The sequence below is a fragment of the Centroberyx affinis genome, unplaced genomic scaffold, assembly GCF_046629955.1.
Source record: "Centroberyx affinis isolate AG114_WGS23_722 - 3 ecotype Tasmania unplaced genomic scaffold, CSIRO-AGI_Caff_v1 ptg003805l_1, whole genome shotgun sequence".
NCBI lineage: Eukaryota > Metazoa > Chordata > Actinopteri > Beryciformes > Berycidae > Centroberyx > Centroberyx affinis.
Window position 1 is genome coordinate 47,074 of NW_027281670.1, and position 16,631 is coordinate 63,704.

Sequence of the window (16,631 nt, forward strand, 5' to 3'; positions counted from 1 at the left end):
GCCAATGAGCATTGCCATTTTTCTCATATAGCCTAAGCGTAATGGAGCAAGACTGACAGATTTAATTGTACAAATACCGTTGGTCTTAACCCCTGTTATGGCATGTATCTTTGATGTGAGAGACTCTGAAATTGCGTATGATGCGCGTCACGAATTCAATAGTCTTCAAGTGGGCTGAGAAAGGCGCTGAATCCCCCTCCCTCCCTCGCTTTTAGCCTTTGAGCCAAATACTCATCCACTCTCTCACCGTGTGCGTCAACGAGCGGTCTCTGCTGCTCCGTACAAAACCACACGGAGCTGCATTCATTTTCCAGTGGTGGAGAAGAGACGGTTAAGCGGAGAGCTCGCCCTCCTCACTCCAGGGATTTAGGATACCTTTGATGGACTTGACACAGGACGAGCACTCGCGGTTTTTTTTTTTTATCTGAACAGGACTACTTAGGTGCCACTTACAGAACATTTTTGTGGAAACTGTTGTAAACCTCAAATGTCTTGGTCAGCATCGGTGTTACGTGTAATGTGTTTTATGTGCTTGCGCTCAACAGTGAGGTAGACTTGTTTGGCCAATTTTTTTTTTTACAGGAGTGTGGACCTTTGATTTATCCTGTGGATGCGGCTGTCGGGGTCGGTGTTTGAGCCCCGCAGGATCAGCCTGTCATAGGGCATCATGATTTGTCTGGTTTCCCACAAGTGGATGAGGAATATTTCTCCGGAGATGCTGCTGTTGCCGATGTTGTGGTTTTTACCTCTGGCTGGAGCGGCTCCCTCTCTGACTACCGAGCAGCTGGACACGGGGGTGGTAAGTTTCTCTACCTTTTCTACACATTAATGGACACGGGACTGCTGAGTTTCTCCACATATTATACTCTCTGGACACGGGGCTGCTAAGTTTTTCTACTTATTACCACTGTTGGACGTGAGGGCGGTGTGTTGTTCTGCCTTTTCTTCCCACTCTTGGACCTGGGAGTGGTGAGTTTTTCTACCTTTTCTACTTAATCTTGGACACTGGAGAGGGAAGTGCTGTCTTCTCGTCTTCTCTATCGACACTTGCTCTGAATTTTAACACCTCGCCGCAGTCCAAGGCAGTTCGGACACGATGATAAATGAAATATTGAGCTGTCCTATTCTCCAGAACAAGAACCAAGATCACTTTATTTATCAAGTGACCCTGCAATAAATAAATGCATAGGAATGTGTCTTGGTGCCATACAGTAGACAACTTCCACTGTAGGCGATACTGATAAAAGGCACAGCAGGACTTCAGTTACAGTGCGGAGGGACGGTACAAGGCAGCAGACGGAGACAGATGAGGGCTTTCTCAGTCATGGCTCCATGGAAATGCTGTGACTGCTGCATGTTTGAAACCCGATGCCAAGTTGAAACAATTGCTCTGTTTAAAATAGCGGATCATACATGAGATACGGTGGGGTTGAGCAGCAGTCCGAGAAAATACTGTTGGACTGTTGAATGGAATGAATCGATGTGGAAAAAAAAACTATAGTCATCCTACAATTAATTTTAGGAGGATGCTTTACAAATAATCTAGAAGCCCTTGTAGAAATTTTGCTATGATATATTATTATGATTATAGATTAGGCTAAATGATAACACAACTAATCATATTCATATCCGATATTTTAATATATCCATTGTGCATGACCAAGAGTGATGAAGGAAGGCTTTTGAACCTTTTTAAACTCCACACATTGTAAATTACACCAACAGCAGGCTGGACCCACACCTATACTTCATCCATATTCAAAGATGAGGATGTAGAGGCCAAAGTAAAGATTGAGGTTAACGAGCTAGAGCACCTGCAAAATATATAGGCTATAAATAAAAATATAAAATAAGTCAAATAGTGCTCATTTAAGAAAATTATTTCTTGAGACATCCTATTTAATTGTTTAATGAGTATGACAGAAATCTAAATTTATAATTTCTTTGAAAAACTTTTGGTACTTCACTTACACAATCTATTCAATTTCATACCCAGAGATGCTGCTAAATTGTTCCCAAGCAAATCGACTCCTCAAGTCAATACTTATGTATTGACTTGAGGAGCCCCCCCCCTTCAGCTATTGTTCTTCCCTTTGTTTTTTGATAGAAGCTTTGATAGCAGTTTTTTGATAGAAGCTTGAGGATGAACTTTGTTATTAAACAAGAACAGTGAAGTTTATTGTTTGCTCCTGAAGCTGCTTTTTGACATGTCTAACACAACAGACACTTGCCAGGGTGTAACTGTATGGGCCATCACTTGTAATTTAGCTATGATTGTGTGTGTGTGTGTGTGTGTGTGTGAGAGAGAGAGAGAGAGAGAGAGAGAGAGAGAGAGAGAGAGAGAGAGAGAGAGAGAGAGAGAGAGAGAGACTGTGTGAATGCTGTATGAGTGTCTTTGTGTGAAGACTCAGCTGGGCAGACTCAGGTGTGCAGCGGCTCCTAAGACGACCAAGGCAGTTGGATGGACAGATAGACAGATGAGCCCCCAGCCACACCTGCCTCCCCTCCTGTGTCTGGCTGATTGGCTTTTAAATAAGGCTTCTCCAGCACTGAGGAAATTGCACTCAGCAGTTGAGGGCAGGTGGATATTTGGTTCTCTGTTGAGGGTCGAAGTGGGTTCTCCCACTCAGCACAACTGTGTTCATAACTGGTATCGACTGGGGACTTGGTCCATCAAAAAAAAAAAAACAGACTATTCTGATCTCTAGCATTGCTATTGCCCAGTCCCATAACACGCTTCAGAGCCTTTGTGCTCCATCACTTGGCATTTAGCTCAGATTCTGTATGTTTATGTGTGTGTCTGTTCACAACTACTATACACTGAGCCCTTAGTTAACTCTACCACCCATTTAAGCACAGATGAGAGGCTTCCAATCTCTAGCTTTGCTGCTCACACATCGCCACAGAGCACCGATATGCAATTTCAGCATTTGAGGGAACTGGTACATAACAGCTCAAATGTAATCTGCACTATGTTTTCTGCTCATCATTATTTTTTTCCCCTGGGGGCTATTTCTCCGCTGGTACAAAAAGACCGGGCTCCTTAGAGGACTATTCTCCTACCGATCCAGTACTTGATTTAGCTGTCATAAGCTACAGTGAGCTGAACAGATCAGCAGTTGATAAAGTACCTAAATTACATTTTAATCTTCTAGAGAAACTGACACTGGAAGAATGCCTGTGTATTGCATTCAATCTCTTTCATTGAGGAAAAATTGCTATTATCATTGTAGAAATTTTGAGTAATAAAATCTGTGTGTGTGTGTGTGTGTGTCTGGCAAGACAGTAACAACCACACCCTGCCAGCTCATGTCTTTCTTCTTTCTTTTGCTGTATAATTTCTTGAATGAGAACACCATCTGGCCTCGTCTCCACTGGAACAGAGGAAAGGAAAACTGGTAGATCCCCCTCCTTACTTCCCCCTCCCTGCTAGACCTCAGACTATTGCGTTCTCATACAACTAGTCTGCGCACCACCAGCACCACCACCCTCATTAGCTCCATCTTTGCCTCAAACTAGTGCACCGTTCACCAGTATCAGGTTCTGTCACCTCACTCCCTCAGTCTGTACTCCAGATAGGAGACTTTGTTTCACCCGCACATCATGGTTTTCTGATTGCACCCAGAGGCCCAGGGACAGAGGGGGCCCAAAGAGAAAACTGGACTCAAAGGAAACTGTAGGAACTGTAGGAGTGAGTGCTGCACTGAAATCAGTAATCAAGCAGAGAGGGTCAAGGAAAGAAGGGGATGCTTCCACCAAGAAGTAATCAATATGTCTCCTTGGATCTGTCTGTCTCTCTCAGCCTAATGAACCAGGAGGTGATTTGGACCTTTGGGTATTAAACCTCTGAGACCTTTTTACTTAATTGTCCTCAACAGCTGTGGCCTTCTCTATGTGAGCATGATGAGATATGGAAGTAAAAGCACACTGCCAAAACACACTGGATGCTAGTTTCCCTAAATCTCTGTTACCAAACTCCCAGTCTGGACTCCTAGGATACTTTTAGCACTACTGTCCCACTTCCATCAAGCACTGTGACCTTCTGTCTGTAGCATTGCATCATGGGGCTCATATTCAGGGAGTGGAGATTTTTTCGGGAATAATGTCAAGTGGGAGAGGACTGCAGTGCAGGAGAGAATACACTCACCGAGCACTTTGTTAGGAACACCTGTACACCTGCTTATTCATGCATTTATCCTATCAGCCAATCATGTGGCAGCAGTGCAATGCATAAGATCATGCAGATACAGGTCAGCAGCTTCAGTTAATGTTCACATCAAACATCAGAATGGGGGAAAAAATGTGATCTCAGTGACTTTGACCGGGGCATGGTTGTTGGTGCCAGACGGGCTGGTTTGAATATTTCTGAAACTGCTGATCTCCTGGGATTTTCACGCACAACAGTCTCTAGAGTTTACACAGAATGGTGCGAAAAACAAAAAAACATCCAGTGAGCGGCAGATCTGCGGACGGAGACGCCTTGTTGATGAGAGAGGTCAGAGGAAAATGACCAGACTGGTTGGAGCTGACAGAAAGGCGACAGTAACTCAGATAACCTCTTTACAACTGTGGTGAGCAGAAAAGCATCTCAGAATGCAACACGTCGAACCTGGAGGCGGATGTCACTTTGGTAGCCAGTTGACACTGAGCTGAAAGCTGATACCAACCCAGTATTAGTATGGTGTTCCTAATAAAATGCTTGGTGAGTGTATATTACTGTATAAAGATTAACAGAGAGAGGAGAGAGAGTTCGCTATGTAATATATAGCACAGCTTCAGCTTCTCAGGAAGAGGGAAACCAGTCCTTCAATCCCCTCACATCTAACTTGTCATCCCAGCCTCGCTTAGTGTAAAGTTCTGCAGAGACTGTAAGTTTCTGAGGAGATTGTCAGAGTTATTGAAGAGTTTATGATATCCTCAGAGGCCAATTCAACGAGGTTCTCAAGAGCCCTGATAGCTCATTGGCTGCCACTGCATGGCAGTCAGGGACTGGTGTGTGGCAGCTGCAAGACTTCTGCACGAACCTGTCAATCAGTGACAACGCACACATTTCCAGATAAAATTCAACAAGGTGAATCCAAAACCTACACTTGATTTTAGTGACAGGGAGGCTTGGTGGTTAAATAGACCATCTCATAACCAGCAGATCGATTCAGTTCCTGCAGCTGCCAGTGCATCTATTTCTGGCAAAGTGTCTTTGACCAGAACAGTAAATCCCTACCTGCTGCTGAGGTGCTGCTCTTGGCTGAACCTGTGCTTTGACTGTGTATTGCATGTGTGTCTCAGAGGGATATGCAAAGAAATTAACTTAATTACTCGGTGCTGTATTACTCTGTGTAATAGAATGATTGAAATGCTTTATAAAACAATACTGCTATGACTGGCAGAAAAACAAAACTTGTAGTGGAGTAAATCCTGCCCAGAGGCCCATTTGCAGTCACAAGGGAAATGTCATTTGTTTCTTGTACTGTTAAACAGGGTTGTCCAAAAGAAAATCAAAGCCAGGGTAGATCATTTTACAGTAGTAATGGCTAAAATTGTGTGGGCAAGTGAGTGAGGTTTACTGTACTCCACAACAGAGCTGCACGCAATCCTCCTCCTTTTCCATTGGCTCTCACTGATTTCATGACTTCACTGAGGTTTAGAAGCAAGCCGGCCCACTCCAAGGCTCCCCATATAGAAACCCCCAAATCAACTCCATGTGGCCAGCCAGTCCTATTTTAACGGAGGAATCCCGCCCCCCTTCATGTCTTATACCAGATCAAGGTCTTGGTCGCCATAGCTATTCAAAGGACCGACCAGATCTTGTAATTAAAGTGGTTTCTAGTGTTGCGCTGGCTCGCATGTTAAAGCTTAAAATAATCCAGAGGCCAGCCAACTAAACTGGCAATAGACTGCTTTTAAAGCACCATCAAGAAAACCCCAAAGCAACAACAGAGCTCCTCTGAAATTGTTTACAGAAATTGACAGAATTATAAGAAATGTGGTGTGTGTGTTTTCATCTGTGTTTTCTTGTTTGTGTGTTGCTTTAATATGTGTGTATGCATAATTGAATGAGTGTATGTGTGTGTGTGTGTATTTTCCAATAGATGTGTGGATCTGTGAGTGACAGCCCCTGTTGGCTTTTAATACATTTGCTCTGAGCAGGTCGTAGGTTCGCAGGTTGCTCTGAGCCACACAGCAGGTTATCCCGCCGTTTGCCTCTCATTAGCATTTGACAGTTCTTAACAAGTTGGAGGAGAGCAGATGATGAAAAAAGGAGAAGGGGAGAGGAAAAGAAGGAAAAGGAAAATCGTTTTGAGAGAGGGGAAGTGTTTGATGTCGTCTGTGGAGTCAGCTTCAAGACTGTGTGCAATGGTCTCATAGTACCCCATTTCTCTGAAGGTCCAAGTGAAATGAGGAGAACGAGAAAGGAGGAGGGAGAGAGGGGCAGATGTGATTCCATCCAACTGTCGAGCAAATTGTAAGTGAACTTTTGAACGCTGCAAACAGAACAGAAAATGTGAATTAGTTGTGTTTCCGGTTCGAAGCAAATAAATAAGCTTTGTGAAGGAAGAACTACACCAGAAAACCCATTCAGGAGAAACATGAAGAGTCTCTCAAGAATTGATTAGTATTGGCGAAAGTATTTTTTGGGGAGTCAGCTAAAGAAACCAAAACCACTGCAAGACTGACTGACCGGATATCAACAGACTCTACACATTCCTTCATGATGAATAGCAACTCTTGCCCTCAGGGAGGCGTTTTAGGGTCCCAATAACTTTTTCATCCCATTTTCCATTAAACTGCTCAACCAATACCTGTCAGATTGGCATGTTCTTTGGGATTGCCATGTTTCCAATTATTGTTTGTTTGTTGTTTATGTTGATTGATTTGTGGTGTTTTGGTTTGTCTATGTCACTGCCAGTATTGGAGTATGGATGCAAGAGAAATGTATGCCTTGGCATACATAGATTAGATGTCTAATCTAATCTAATCTAATCTAATCTGATCTAATCTAATATTTTCCATTGTCCAGAGATGATGACAAAGAAATGCACCGGCCAATGTTCTACTGAATGAACTAACACAACAGGCAACTTTTACTCTACATGACATTCCTTTGGCTGCAACATTTCAAAATGTCCTAAGCCACTTTGGAACTACTGTGCAAAGAAATTGAACCATCCATTGGACCAATAATGCCAAGTCTGTCATTATTATTTTGACAACTGCATTTCTGTAGCTATTCATTACTGAAAATTACTTTATTGACAAAAGACTTTTACGCCTCAAGCGAGCATAAAAACTTTTTTTGTGATATGAAGGAAATTCTGTCAAAATTTGACATTTCCATTCAGCTTTTCTAATTTGATAGATCATAATTCTCATAAAAATACTCTCTAGGCCCAGCTATACAGAGGGAGGGAGAGGGGGAGGGACAGCAAGAGGAAGAAAGAGACTGCGTGAGAGGGAGACTCTTGGCGGTTGGCCAGTGTGTCTGAGCACTGTGTTCATTAGAATTATAATATAATAAACGCTGGGATACTGTAAGCATTAAGGCATAAATTCAGACTGCGCTACAATGAGAGTGGAATCAGTTTGTCCCAGAGAACAATCCACAGCCACATTAAATTGGAGAGTGATTGTTACATTCAAGATCGTATCTTGAGGTGCTTATTAGCTCAGCAATTATTCATCGGTTAATTAGGTATTTGCAATCTTTTTTTCTCACTCTTGCCCATGGGAGACAAACAGAGTTTATTCTTAGTATTGCTGTCCCAAGTGACAATTAAACTAATTACATGTCTTCCACAAAAAACAAGTAATTCCTCAATGATCAGACTGTTACCAACGTACAGTACTGTAAACTCTAGTGTACTAGTCTACTGTAAATTCTATCAAAGCTCTGGATCCTGAATGGTTGTTTGTGGAAGGTAGCCAACAAACACTGCCTGCTGATGTTAACTGTACTGGGGGAGATTACTATGTTTGAGTAAGATTACCACAGTGGGATCGAGCCCAAAGAGTAGTGTGTGTGCTGAGAAAGTGTGATTGAAGGTAGCCAAGCTGTATCAGTGTTTTAGTTTACACAACCCCTACTTGGAGGCTGGGTTCTCCCTTCACACTCAGTAGCATACTATATATATTGTAATTGATAGAATAATAACCTTCATTACTTATATAGGAATCAAAACGTGTGTGTGTGTGTGTGTGTGTGTGTGTGTGTGTGTGTGTGTGTGGTGGTCTGTCAATCGTTATATCTCAGGTGATATCTCAGACACTGGTGGTATGAGTTGCAGGGATGATGCATCTTCTCACAGTGTTCCACTGTTTAAAAAATACACTGATTGGCCTAAAGGGGGAGCTATAATTAAATGTCAAAAATTTTCATGCAAATATGATCAGACACCACTGACCGGATTTTGATGAAACTTCAGTGCATTTTGGCACTGTCTTCTGCCTTAAAAAAAATACACTGATTGACTTGACGGGGTTGCTATAATTAAAGGTCAGAATTTTAATCTCGAACATGGTATCTCAGACACCACTGGTACAATTTTGATGTAAGTTGGAAGGATGACGCATTTTGGCACTGTGTTCTGGTGTAAAAAGACAATGATTGGCCTAATGAGGGTGCTATAATTAAATGTAAAATTTTCTAACTTTGTAAGACCCCAGCTCATGTCTGATTGACACAAAACTTGCTACACAGATCCAGCTATGCTTACAAATTACTGATTGGCCTGAAGGGGGTATTTAATTAAAGGTCAGAATTTCAATCTTGGAATGGCCTTAACTGCAATACCACTGGATGGATTTTGATGAAGCTTGGATGGATGATGTATCTTGTTACTGTTGGTACCTGCATTATTCATGGAGGATGACATGTTTACTGTTTTTTACTTTCTATTTTATTTTTCTCCTCTAATTCTTTGATGCTCTCAGTATGCTCCTTGTTATTCCCATTCTCCTCTTTCTTCCTAGATTTATATTAGAATGTGAAGTCATCCACCAACAGGAAAATAATACAGTGACTGTATGTACAATTTTCAGGTGAACTGAAAAGTAGTAGTTGGCAGTGAGTAAATTTTAATTGGTGAATAACACATTTGTCCAAATAGCCATAGCTCAATAATAATAATAATAATAATAATAATAATAATAATGATAATAATAATGACTTATTTATATAGCACTTTTCAAAACAAAGTTACAAGGTGCTTCACAGACACAAGGAAGTAAAATAGAAACAAAATCAGACAAAGGCAAACATTTAAAAATACAATAACAATAAGCCACAGCTGCCTGGACATGAACAATGGACAGCATATTGGCTGGATCAAAGTGAACAAATGTAAAATCTATACAATTATATGAATTAAATAAGTTAATTATGTTAAATCCCTTACACCACAAAGGAGGACACAATGTGGTGTGTTGTTTATTGCCCTTTGAAAGGCCAATAAAAAGTTAATCTGCAGCACAACACAAAGACAACATATCAAACTGCCCAAAAAAAATAAATGGAGGAGTTTCCTTTCCCTCAGACAACCCATTTCTTGCTGGAGTATAAATTCATCCCACTCTCTCTCTTCCCCTCTCTCTCCCCTTCTCTCTCATTTTCTCTTTGGCTTTTGCAGGGCCGCATGTCCCTGTGAAGGCGCTTTGCTCTGCTAGAAGTTGACATTTAATAAACAATCGGTCAATAAGACTTTAATGGTTGGGTGTTCATTAAGTTATGTGCCGCATCATGGGCTCCCATTATTTTTTATTGCTATTATCAACACGCTGCTGTCAGGTAAAAATCTTGTAGCTCCAAATTTGATGTTTTTTGTTTTGTTAATTGATAAGAAATTGCACATGCTCATTTGTGTATTGATTCATGATGCTTTGGCAGAGGAATTATGTCAGAAGCCAACTGCCGTTTTTTTTTTTTTAGAACGATTGATTTGCCATACATTACTTTATGTGTTGCATCACCAACCATGCATTTCTTTCAACTGATATGATATAATTAATATGATATGATCAAAGTAATGATCTGATTAGCCATTGTACACTCACTGATCTGAGTAATGTGTTATGCCTTGAAGGAAATGGCTTTATTTAAAAAGCAGGACCTTTGGACAGCGTTGACAGGTATCATTTGAGTGTTATAATGCATTTAAGGACAAAATTAAAATCACAGTGTAATATCGCTGTTCAATCATCCAAATTGTCTTCATTATTTCACTTGCTGGAAACATTTAAAAGTGTGGTTGCTGGAGGGCATTCTGGTTTTATAATGCATGTAAAAATGAGAATAAAGGTGCAGTGTTACATCACTGTGCTTGTTTGAAGCCATTACAGTATTTGGACTACTGCTGAGGTATATGAAATCCCTGTAGCTCCACTTACTCAACACTGCTTCATGGACTCTGTTTCTTTTCACTCCAGTCCATTCATCTTATCTGATTTCTTCAGCATGATACAAAACATATTCATTATATTCAATTGTTGCCAGGGCTGTAGGGCTTTCTGTTTTATCTGTAGTCCCCTATCTATCTTTCATGAATACAGGAGCTCAGTCCAAATCTTTCCTTTTTTGTCCTCTGTGCAATTGTCAAGCAGCATGCTCTGTAAGAGACTCCATCTAAATCTAAATCTAAATGGGCTAAATAAGGATTTTCTGCCTAAGGCGACGATAGTAGGGAACAGGACTACTTTGTAGAGAGCCGTGTTATTATCAATTAACCCAGATAAACCGTCTCCTCCATCTGCTTAGAGTTTGTACCCCTGGAGCTCTAAGCACATTTTCCACTTTACTATGACACTGCTTTAATAAAACCCTGATTCACCTTGGAATTAAATGGCTTTGTTTCACCAAGTGCCAATATGTGACACTATGAATAAATTAGAGCAGAAGTGGTAGTGAGTCAACTCTGAAATCACTCACACAAAAACTACACTGGCTGGTATATTTTTTGATATATTTTCTCTTTTTGCATTTTGTACTTTTTTTTATTGGTTGGATATTTTGTCTGCTTGGGACAAATTGTGTTTTTTTTATTACCCTTGATTGCTCTACCTATTTAAATTGTAAAGACACTGCTTTTGAGGTCTTGTGAGAATCATTTAGCAATCACTCACTAATTAAACCCATTACACTGCAAAGGAGGACACAATGTGGTGTGTTGTTTCTTGCCCATTGAAAGGCCAATAAAAGAGTTCATCTGCAGAGTTTCCTTTCCCTCAGACAACCCATTTCTTGCTGGAGTATGAATTCATCCCACTCTCTCTCTTCCCCTCTCTCTCCCCTTCTCTCTCATTTTCTCTTTGGCTTTTGCAGGGTCACATGTCCCTGTGAAGGCGCTTTGCTCTGCTAGAAGTTGACATTTAATAAACAATCGGTCAATACGACTTTAATGGTTGGGTGTTCATTAGGTTATGTGCTGCATCATGGGCTCCCATTATTTTTTATTGCTATTATCAACACGCTGCTGTCAGGTAAAAATCTTGTAGCTCCAAATTTGATGTTTTTTGTTTTGTTAATTGATAAGAAATTGCACATGCTCATTTGTGTATTAATTGATGACAAATAAGGCAGTGTATTAGTGTAGCAGTAGACATTTAGTTTACATCACCTAAAGCATCCTCCCAATCACTCACTGGCTTTCCCACCACAAGACTGTCATGAGTGTAACATGAGCTCCTCTTGGATCTCAGCCCCACAACTGACTAGACTTGTCCTGGGATACAGTTTCACAGCTAGCTATGCAGCATGGCTATGCTCCACACTCAGCTAGACAAGCAGCCTGTGGCCATATAGCATCACAGCTTCATCCACAGGCACTAATTCAAAAGAAAATGAAAAGTCATTAGCAAAGAGCATCTGTGATCAAGTAGATGCTGTGAGTACACAAGGAGGGGATTTCCTCATGGCTCTGTGTGCACCCACAGGATGAATGCAACATGTTGGCTGGTAAAGGCCTATGCATCCCTCTCACGACATGCCATTTGGTGGCTGTTTATGTCTGCAGCGCCTTACAGTGCTATGAGGAAATATGTTTTTTAGCATGGGTGGCTTCATTAGGAATGGAACCCATAAACCTGGCAGTGGCAGTTGCACACTCTACCATTTGTGCAATGCAGGACAAATAACCACACCTTTCTGTCAAGTGTTAACCTCATATTCTGACTGAATGGCCATTTCGGTACCACACTTCAGTGACAATGATGCTGGGTATATTTGCTAACTTCACCAAGAATGTCCAGAAGAATATTTTACTGTTTTTGCAGAGACAATATGTTGGTTAACGGGTGATTTTAACAAATATTATTCTGCCTAAATGCCAATGAAAAACCGTTGCACAAACAGGTCAAACTTTACTTCCGTCCACAAAGGCACTGATTGGCTCAATTGTTTCTCCTAGAACAACTGGTTGCCGAGAGCAACACCAGACTCTCTGAATCGCTACACAAAATCTGAAAAGTGGATGGGACGCAATTCAGGAGTCTGGAACCAGGCTAGACAAATATAGAAGAGTTGGGGCCCTGCAATTGCAAGCCCATCTCATTTCTGGGAGTATTATTGAGTGTGAACTTTGACCCCATTTCAATCTACTGATGCCAAATAGCAAAGCATGCAATCAACCTCCACCCCCTCTTTTGTGCAGTTCAATTATCCATTCCTCAGTAGAAGAATTTGAGTTCAACTTGTCAGTGCTGCTGGTTTCAGTCTGCTGTGGAGAAAGCCTGTTCTTCAGCTGACTGTTTGATGGAGTGGTTTTATGGCTGTGGGTCCTATACAACTCCTCTCTGCTTCTCTTCATGAACCAAACGACACATATTCAGACAGCCAATGTAGATTTCCCCCCCCCCCCCCCCCCCCCCTCTGGCATCCCACCCATTCTGTCCCTCTGGTGAGAAAGTGTGCTGCACTTTTCACAGCTGGGAGCTGTTTCTAAGTAAATTCTTGTTTTCTTTGTTGTTCTTTGTTGTTTGTTGACCTTATTTTGGAAAGCTACACTGTGGTAGGTAATGCAGTTTGTGAGCGCTGGAGGGTGTAACAGCTTGTGTGTGAAAATGAACAAACTTAAGTTTGAAGCCTGTTAGGGATGAAAAGTTTGTTTGGCAGGTAAGGAGGCACATTGTTGTTGTTGTCAAACTCACACAAATTTGTGGGCAGTGAAATGCTGACACACAAATATACACGCACACTCACTCACTCACACACACACACACACACACAGTTTCTTTTTTCTGTATATATTATAAATGTTTGTTTGTCTGTGTGTGTGTGTGCATGCGTGCACATGTGCATGTGTGTCTGTGTGTGTGTACATTCAGGGCCAGTTGCCAGCATTCCTCAGCTGAAACTAGAGGGGCATATTTGTCTTCATGGCGTTGATTACTAAAGCAACACTCGACAGCTGCCACTAGGCTATACCTGCAAGCCTATATATTGCACACAAGGACAAATATCCATAAATACACTCATATATAGTCTTACAGTTTGTTTGAACTTGGCACCTACAGAGATGGATACCATCATGTACGTAACACAAGCCAATGTACATAAAAAAACAAAACCAAATAGAACATACATTATGAAAACATCTCTGTTCATTCAGAGAATTTACATTCACTTTCACACACAAACATTTGTGCATATCCACACACATAATGTATCCACATACACACACACTCTCACACTGTAAACTAAGAAATTAAGGCAGATCTGTGTTGTGTGTGTGCATGCATGTATGTTTGTGTATTCATGTGTGTAGTGTTTGTTTATGTGTGTGTGCGTGAGTGTTGCGTTTGTGTATGTATGTATGTATGTATGTGTGTGTGTGTGTGTTTGCTATCTTTGTGGCATATGGAATGAATGTGGCAGTCGGGGCACTGGGCAAGCTTTATTCAATCCTTGTGTTTGTGGGCTTTGGCTGGGCTCCATGTCACAGTACCGCCCACAGAGAGATGCAACTTCAAAGAAGGTTTGGGGGCTTTTTTCTTGAGTGGAGCCACTGCATCTTCTGCCTGTTAAATTAAACTCAAGTTACAGGGACAGCTCCTAATTGGCTCCAAAACCCATCAGTTTGTTTATCTTTAAACTTAGGCTGACTTATTTTTGCAGTACTGGAGTTCTCTCTCTTTCACCACCACTCTCTATCCATCTATCTCTCTCTCTCTCTCTCAGGATATCTATGTGTTTGTGCATGTATATAGATGGTTGTGTGTGTGTGTGTGTGTGTGTGTGTGTGTGTATGTTCAGGCATGCACCAAAAATAGATACGTCTTTACCAGAGCAGCGATTGGACAGATCAGCTATTTCCAGGCCTGGCATGACAGAAAAAGCCTAACCTTGTCTACACAGAACTTTGTTTACACACACACACACACACACACACACACACACACAGGCTTGTTTCTGTCACGATCTAGTGGTGGCTATAAATGAATTAGCTGTATAATAGTTAACAATCTCCCTTTATCCATCTATCTCTTCCTCCATTCATCCCTCCATCCTTCTCCCTTTCACTGCTCCCTATTTAACAGGATTGAGCAGATGACAGCTTCTATTTACAAGGCCTGTGATGAGGAGGTGGGGTAGAGAGCTACCATCTCTCTCTCTCTCTTTCCCTCTTTCTCTCTGTCTGTTTCTTGTTCTGTCTGTCACCCTCTCTCTTGCACTTTCGCCTCTCTCTCTCTCTCTCTCTCTCTCTCTCTCTCTCTCTCTCTCTCTCTTTCTCTCTGTCAATTCAATTTCAATTCAACAAGCTTTATTGGCACGAATGTTGAAAACAATATTGCTGTAGCAATGAAGTGCATGAAACAATGAATGAAAAGTATGTTAATCAACATTTTAAACAGATCCTTAAATAGATCCTAAATCCTAGCATCAGTGTATGTGTTAAAAATACAAAAATGCAAATGCTATATAAACACAAGAACATAATAGTAAAAACAAACATAAGCAATGGGTTACAAGAGGTAAAATTTAGGTAGAGAATTTATTCAGAACCAGTTTTGTGACTGGATGATGCTGTTGATGCTGTTATCCCTTCAGCCATGAAGATTTGAATTTTTTCCTTAATACATAAATGAGGAAATGTGTCTTTCTCGTTCTGTCTCTGTCTCACTCTCTCCTGCACTCTCTCTCTCTCTTTCTCTCTGTTTCTCTCCCTCACTCACTTTCTCTATCATCTCTCTCTCTCTGTCTTTCTCCCCCACACAGGAACAGACAGGAGTTGTATCTCAGCTCTCTGTAAAACCAACTGTCTCTTAGCTAGGGATTAAATGATTCACTTACCAGACGCATTTTAATCCTCACTGTCACACTCACTCACACACACATACTCCCACATACACACACACACACACACACACACACACACATACACAGCAACACGCAAATTAAACAGATTTTCTTCCCAAGTGTCTTGAAAATGACATTCATATTTATCACATCCATAACTGAATGGAAACTGGGTGTCAAAATAAGCACATCCATCAGAATGTATCCTTTCAACAAGTCAGCCACGTGTCTCAATATAAGCACATTATATCTATATAAAAATATTTGTCTCTTAGGTGATTAGGTGCTTCAGGAGGCTGGGGTGTGTGCCATCTGCTGGTAATCAGTATTGAGGTAACACATTACTGTAACGCATTAGAGTACTCAGATTACTTTTTTGTGGCAAATAACTTAACGCATTCATTTTTCAATGTACTGTAGTTATTAGAACTTACTTTTATTTTCCTTTCAAATGGTTGAATTTTTAGTTAGTGCAAATTAAAAATATACAGTATATATTTTCTTTATTGCGCTACATGATGTTATTCAAAGCAGACTATGCAGTAGGCTGCAGCTGGCACGCGGGGGAGGCTTGTAGGTTACGACTCGCTTTCAGAACGGAAACAACAATAAACTTCACAACTTGGAAATATTCACATTACTTTGAACTGATCAAAGAAAGAACATTATTGCTTAGTGTATGCATATCTTTCACTATCATACTGAGTTAAATTGAAAACGTTTGTCAGTGTGTTGTGAGCACTATCTGCTGTTTATTTTGAGACCAGTCATGATCAGTTAAGGCTCTGTGATCTTGCTAGTTTACCCTATATCAGTGGTAGCCTACTTTCAGAGGTTGATGTTTTCTTTAGGTAACATTTGATTGTGTACTCAGTGATGATTTCTATACAATAAGATAGAGATAGTAGTGCAGTGCCCGTTCGCTTTGAGCCCCGCTGCTGCACAGAGCGCTGTTCGCTTGTTTATTCAAAGTTTATTAATATTGAATGTGACGCGTGTCCAATCCGCACGTCCTTGTGTCCCCAGCAATACACTCGCCAAGTGTGAAGTCGATCGGACAAACGGTTCTCGAGATATGCGAAGGACACACATACAGACAGAGATTCCTCGCTTTATAGTATGATGTTTTGAAGTGGATAACTTGAAAGCACTCTTAGTAAAGACTAACTTAGAAGAGTAACTACTATTTAGAGTAACTTTCTATTTTACAAGTAACTTTCTCCATAGTGGTAACATAGTGGGTTTGAATCTAATCGATGACTTGTATTACATGTGATCCCTTCTCTCTCTTCTGTCTTCCCTGTCACAGTCCACTGCATACTGTTTGAAGAAAATAGTAAAATAAAAT

The 16,631-nt window shown here is 41.0% G+C and overlaps 1 protein-coding gene across 1 annotated transcript in view; it reads left to right on the forward strand.

The window, feature by feature from the left end:
• Positions 1 to 332: 332 nt before the first annotated feature.
• The window catches only part of LOC139662473 (matrix metalloproteinase-17-like), an 85,106-nt gene continuing 68,807 nt past the window's right edge, over positions 333 to 16,631 (forward strand). The window contains exon 1 of the mRNA XM_071541165.1: positions 333 to 799. Coding sequence (XP_071397266.1) covers positions 668 to 799 — 132 coding nt within the window. The 5' untranslated portion in view covers positions 333 to 667. The remainder of the gene's footprint in view (positions 800 to 16,631) is intronic.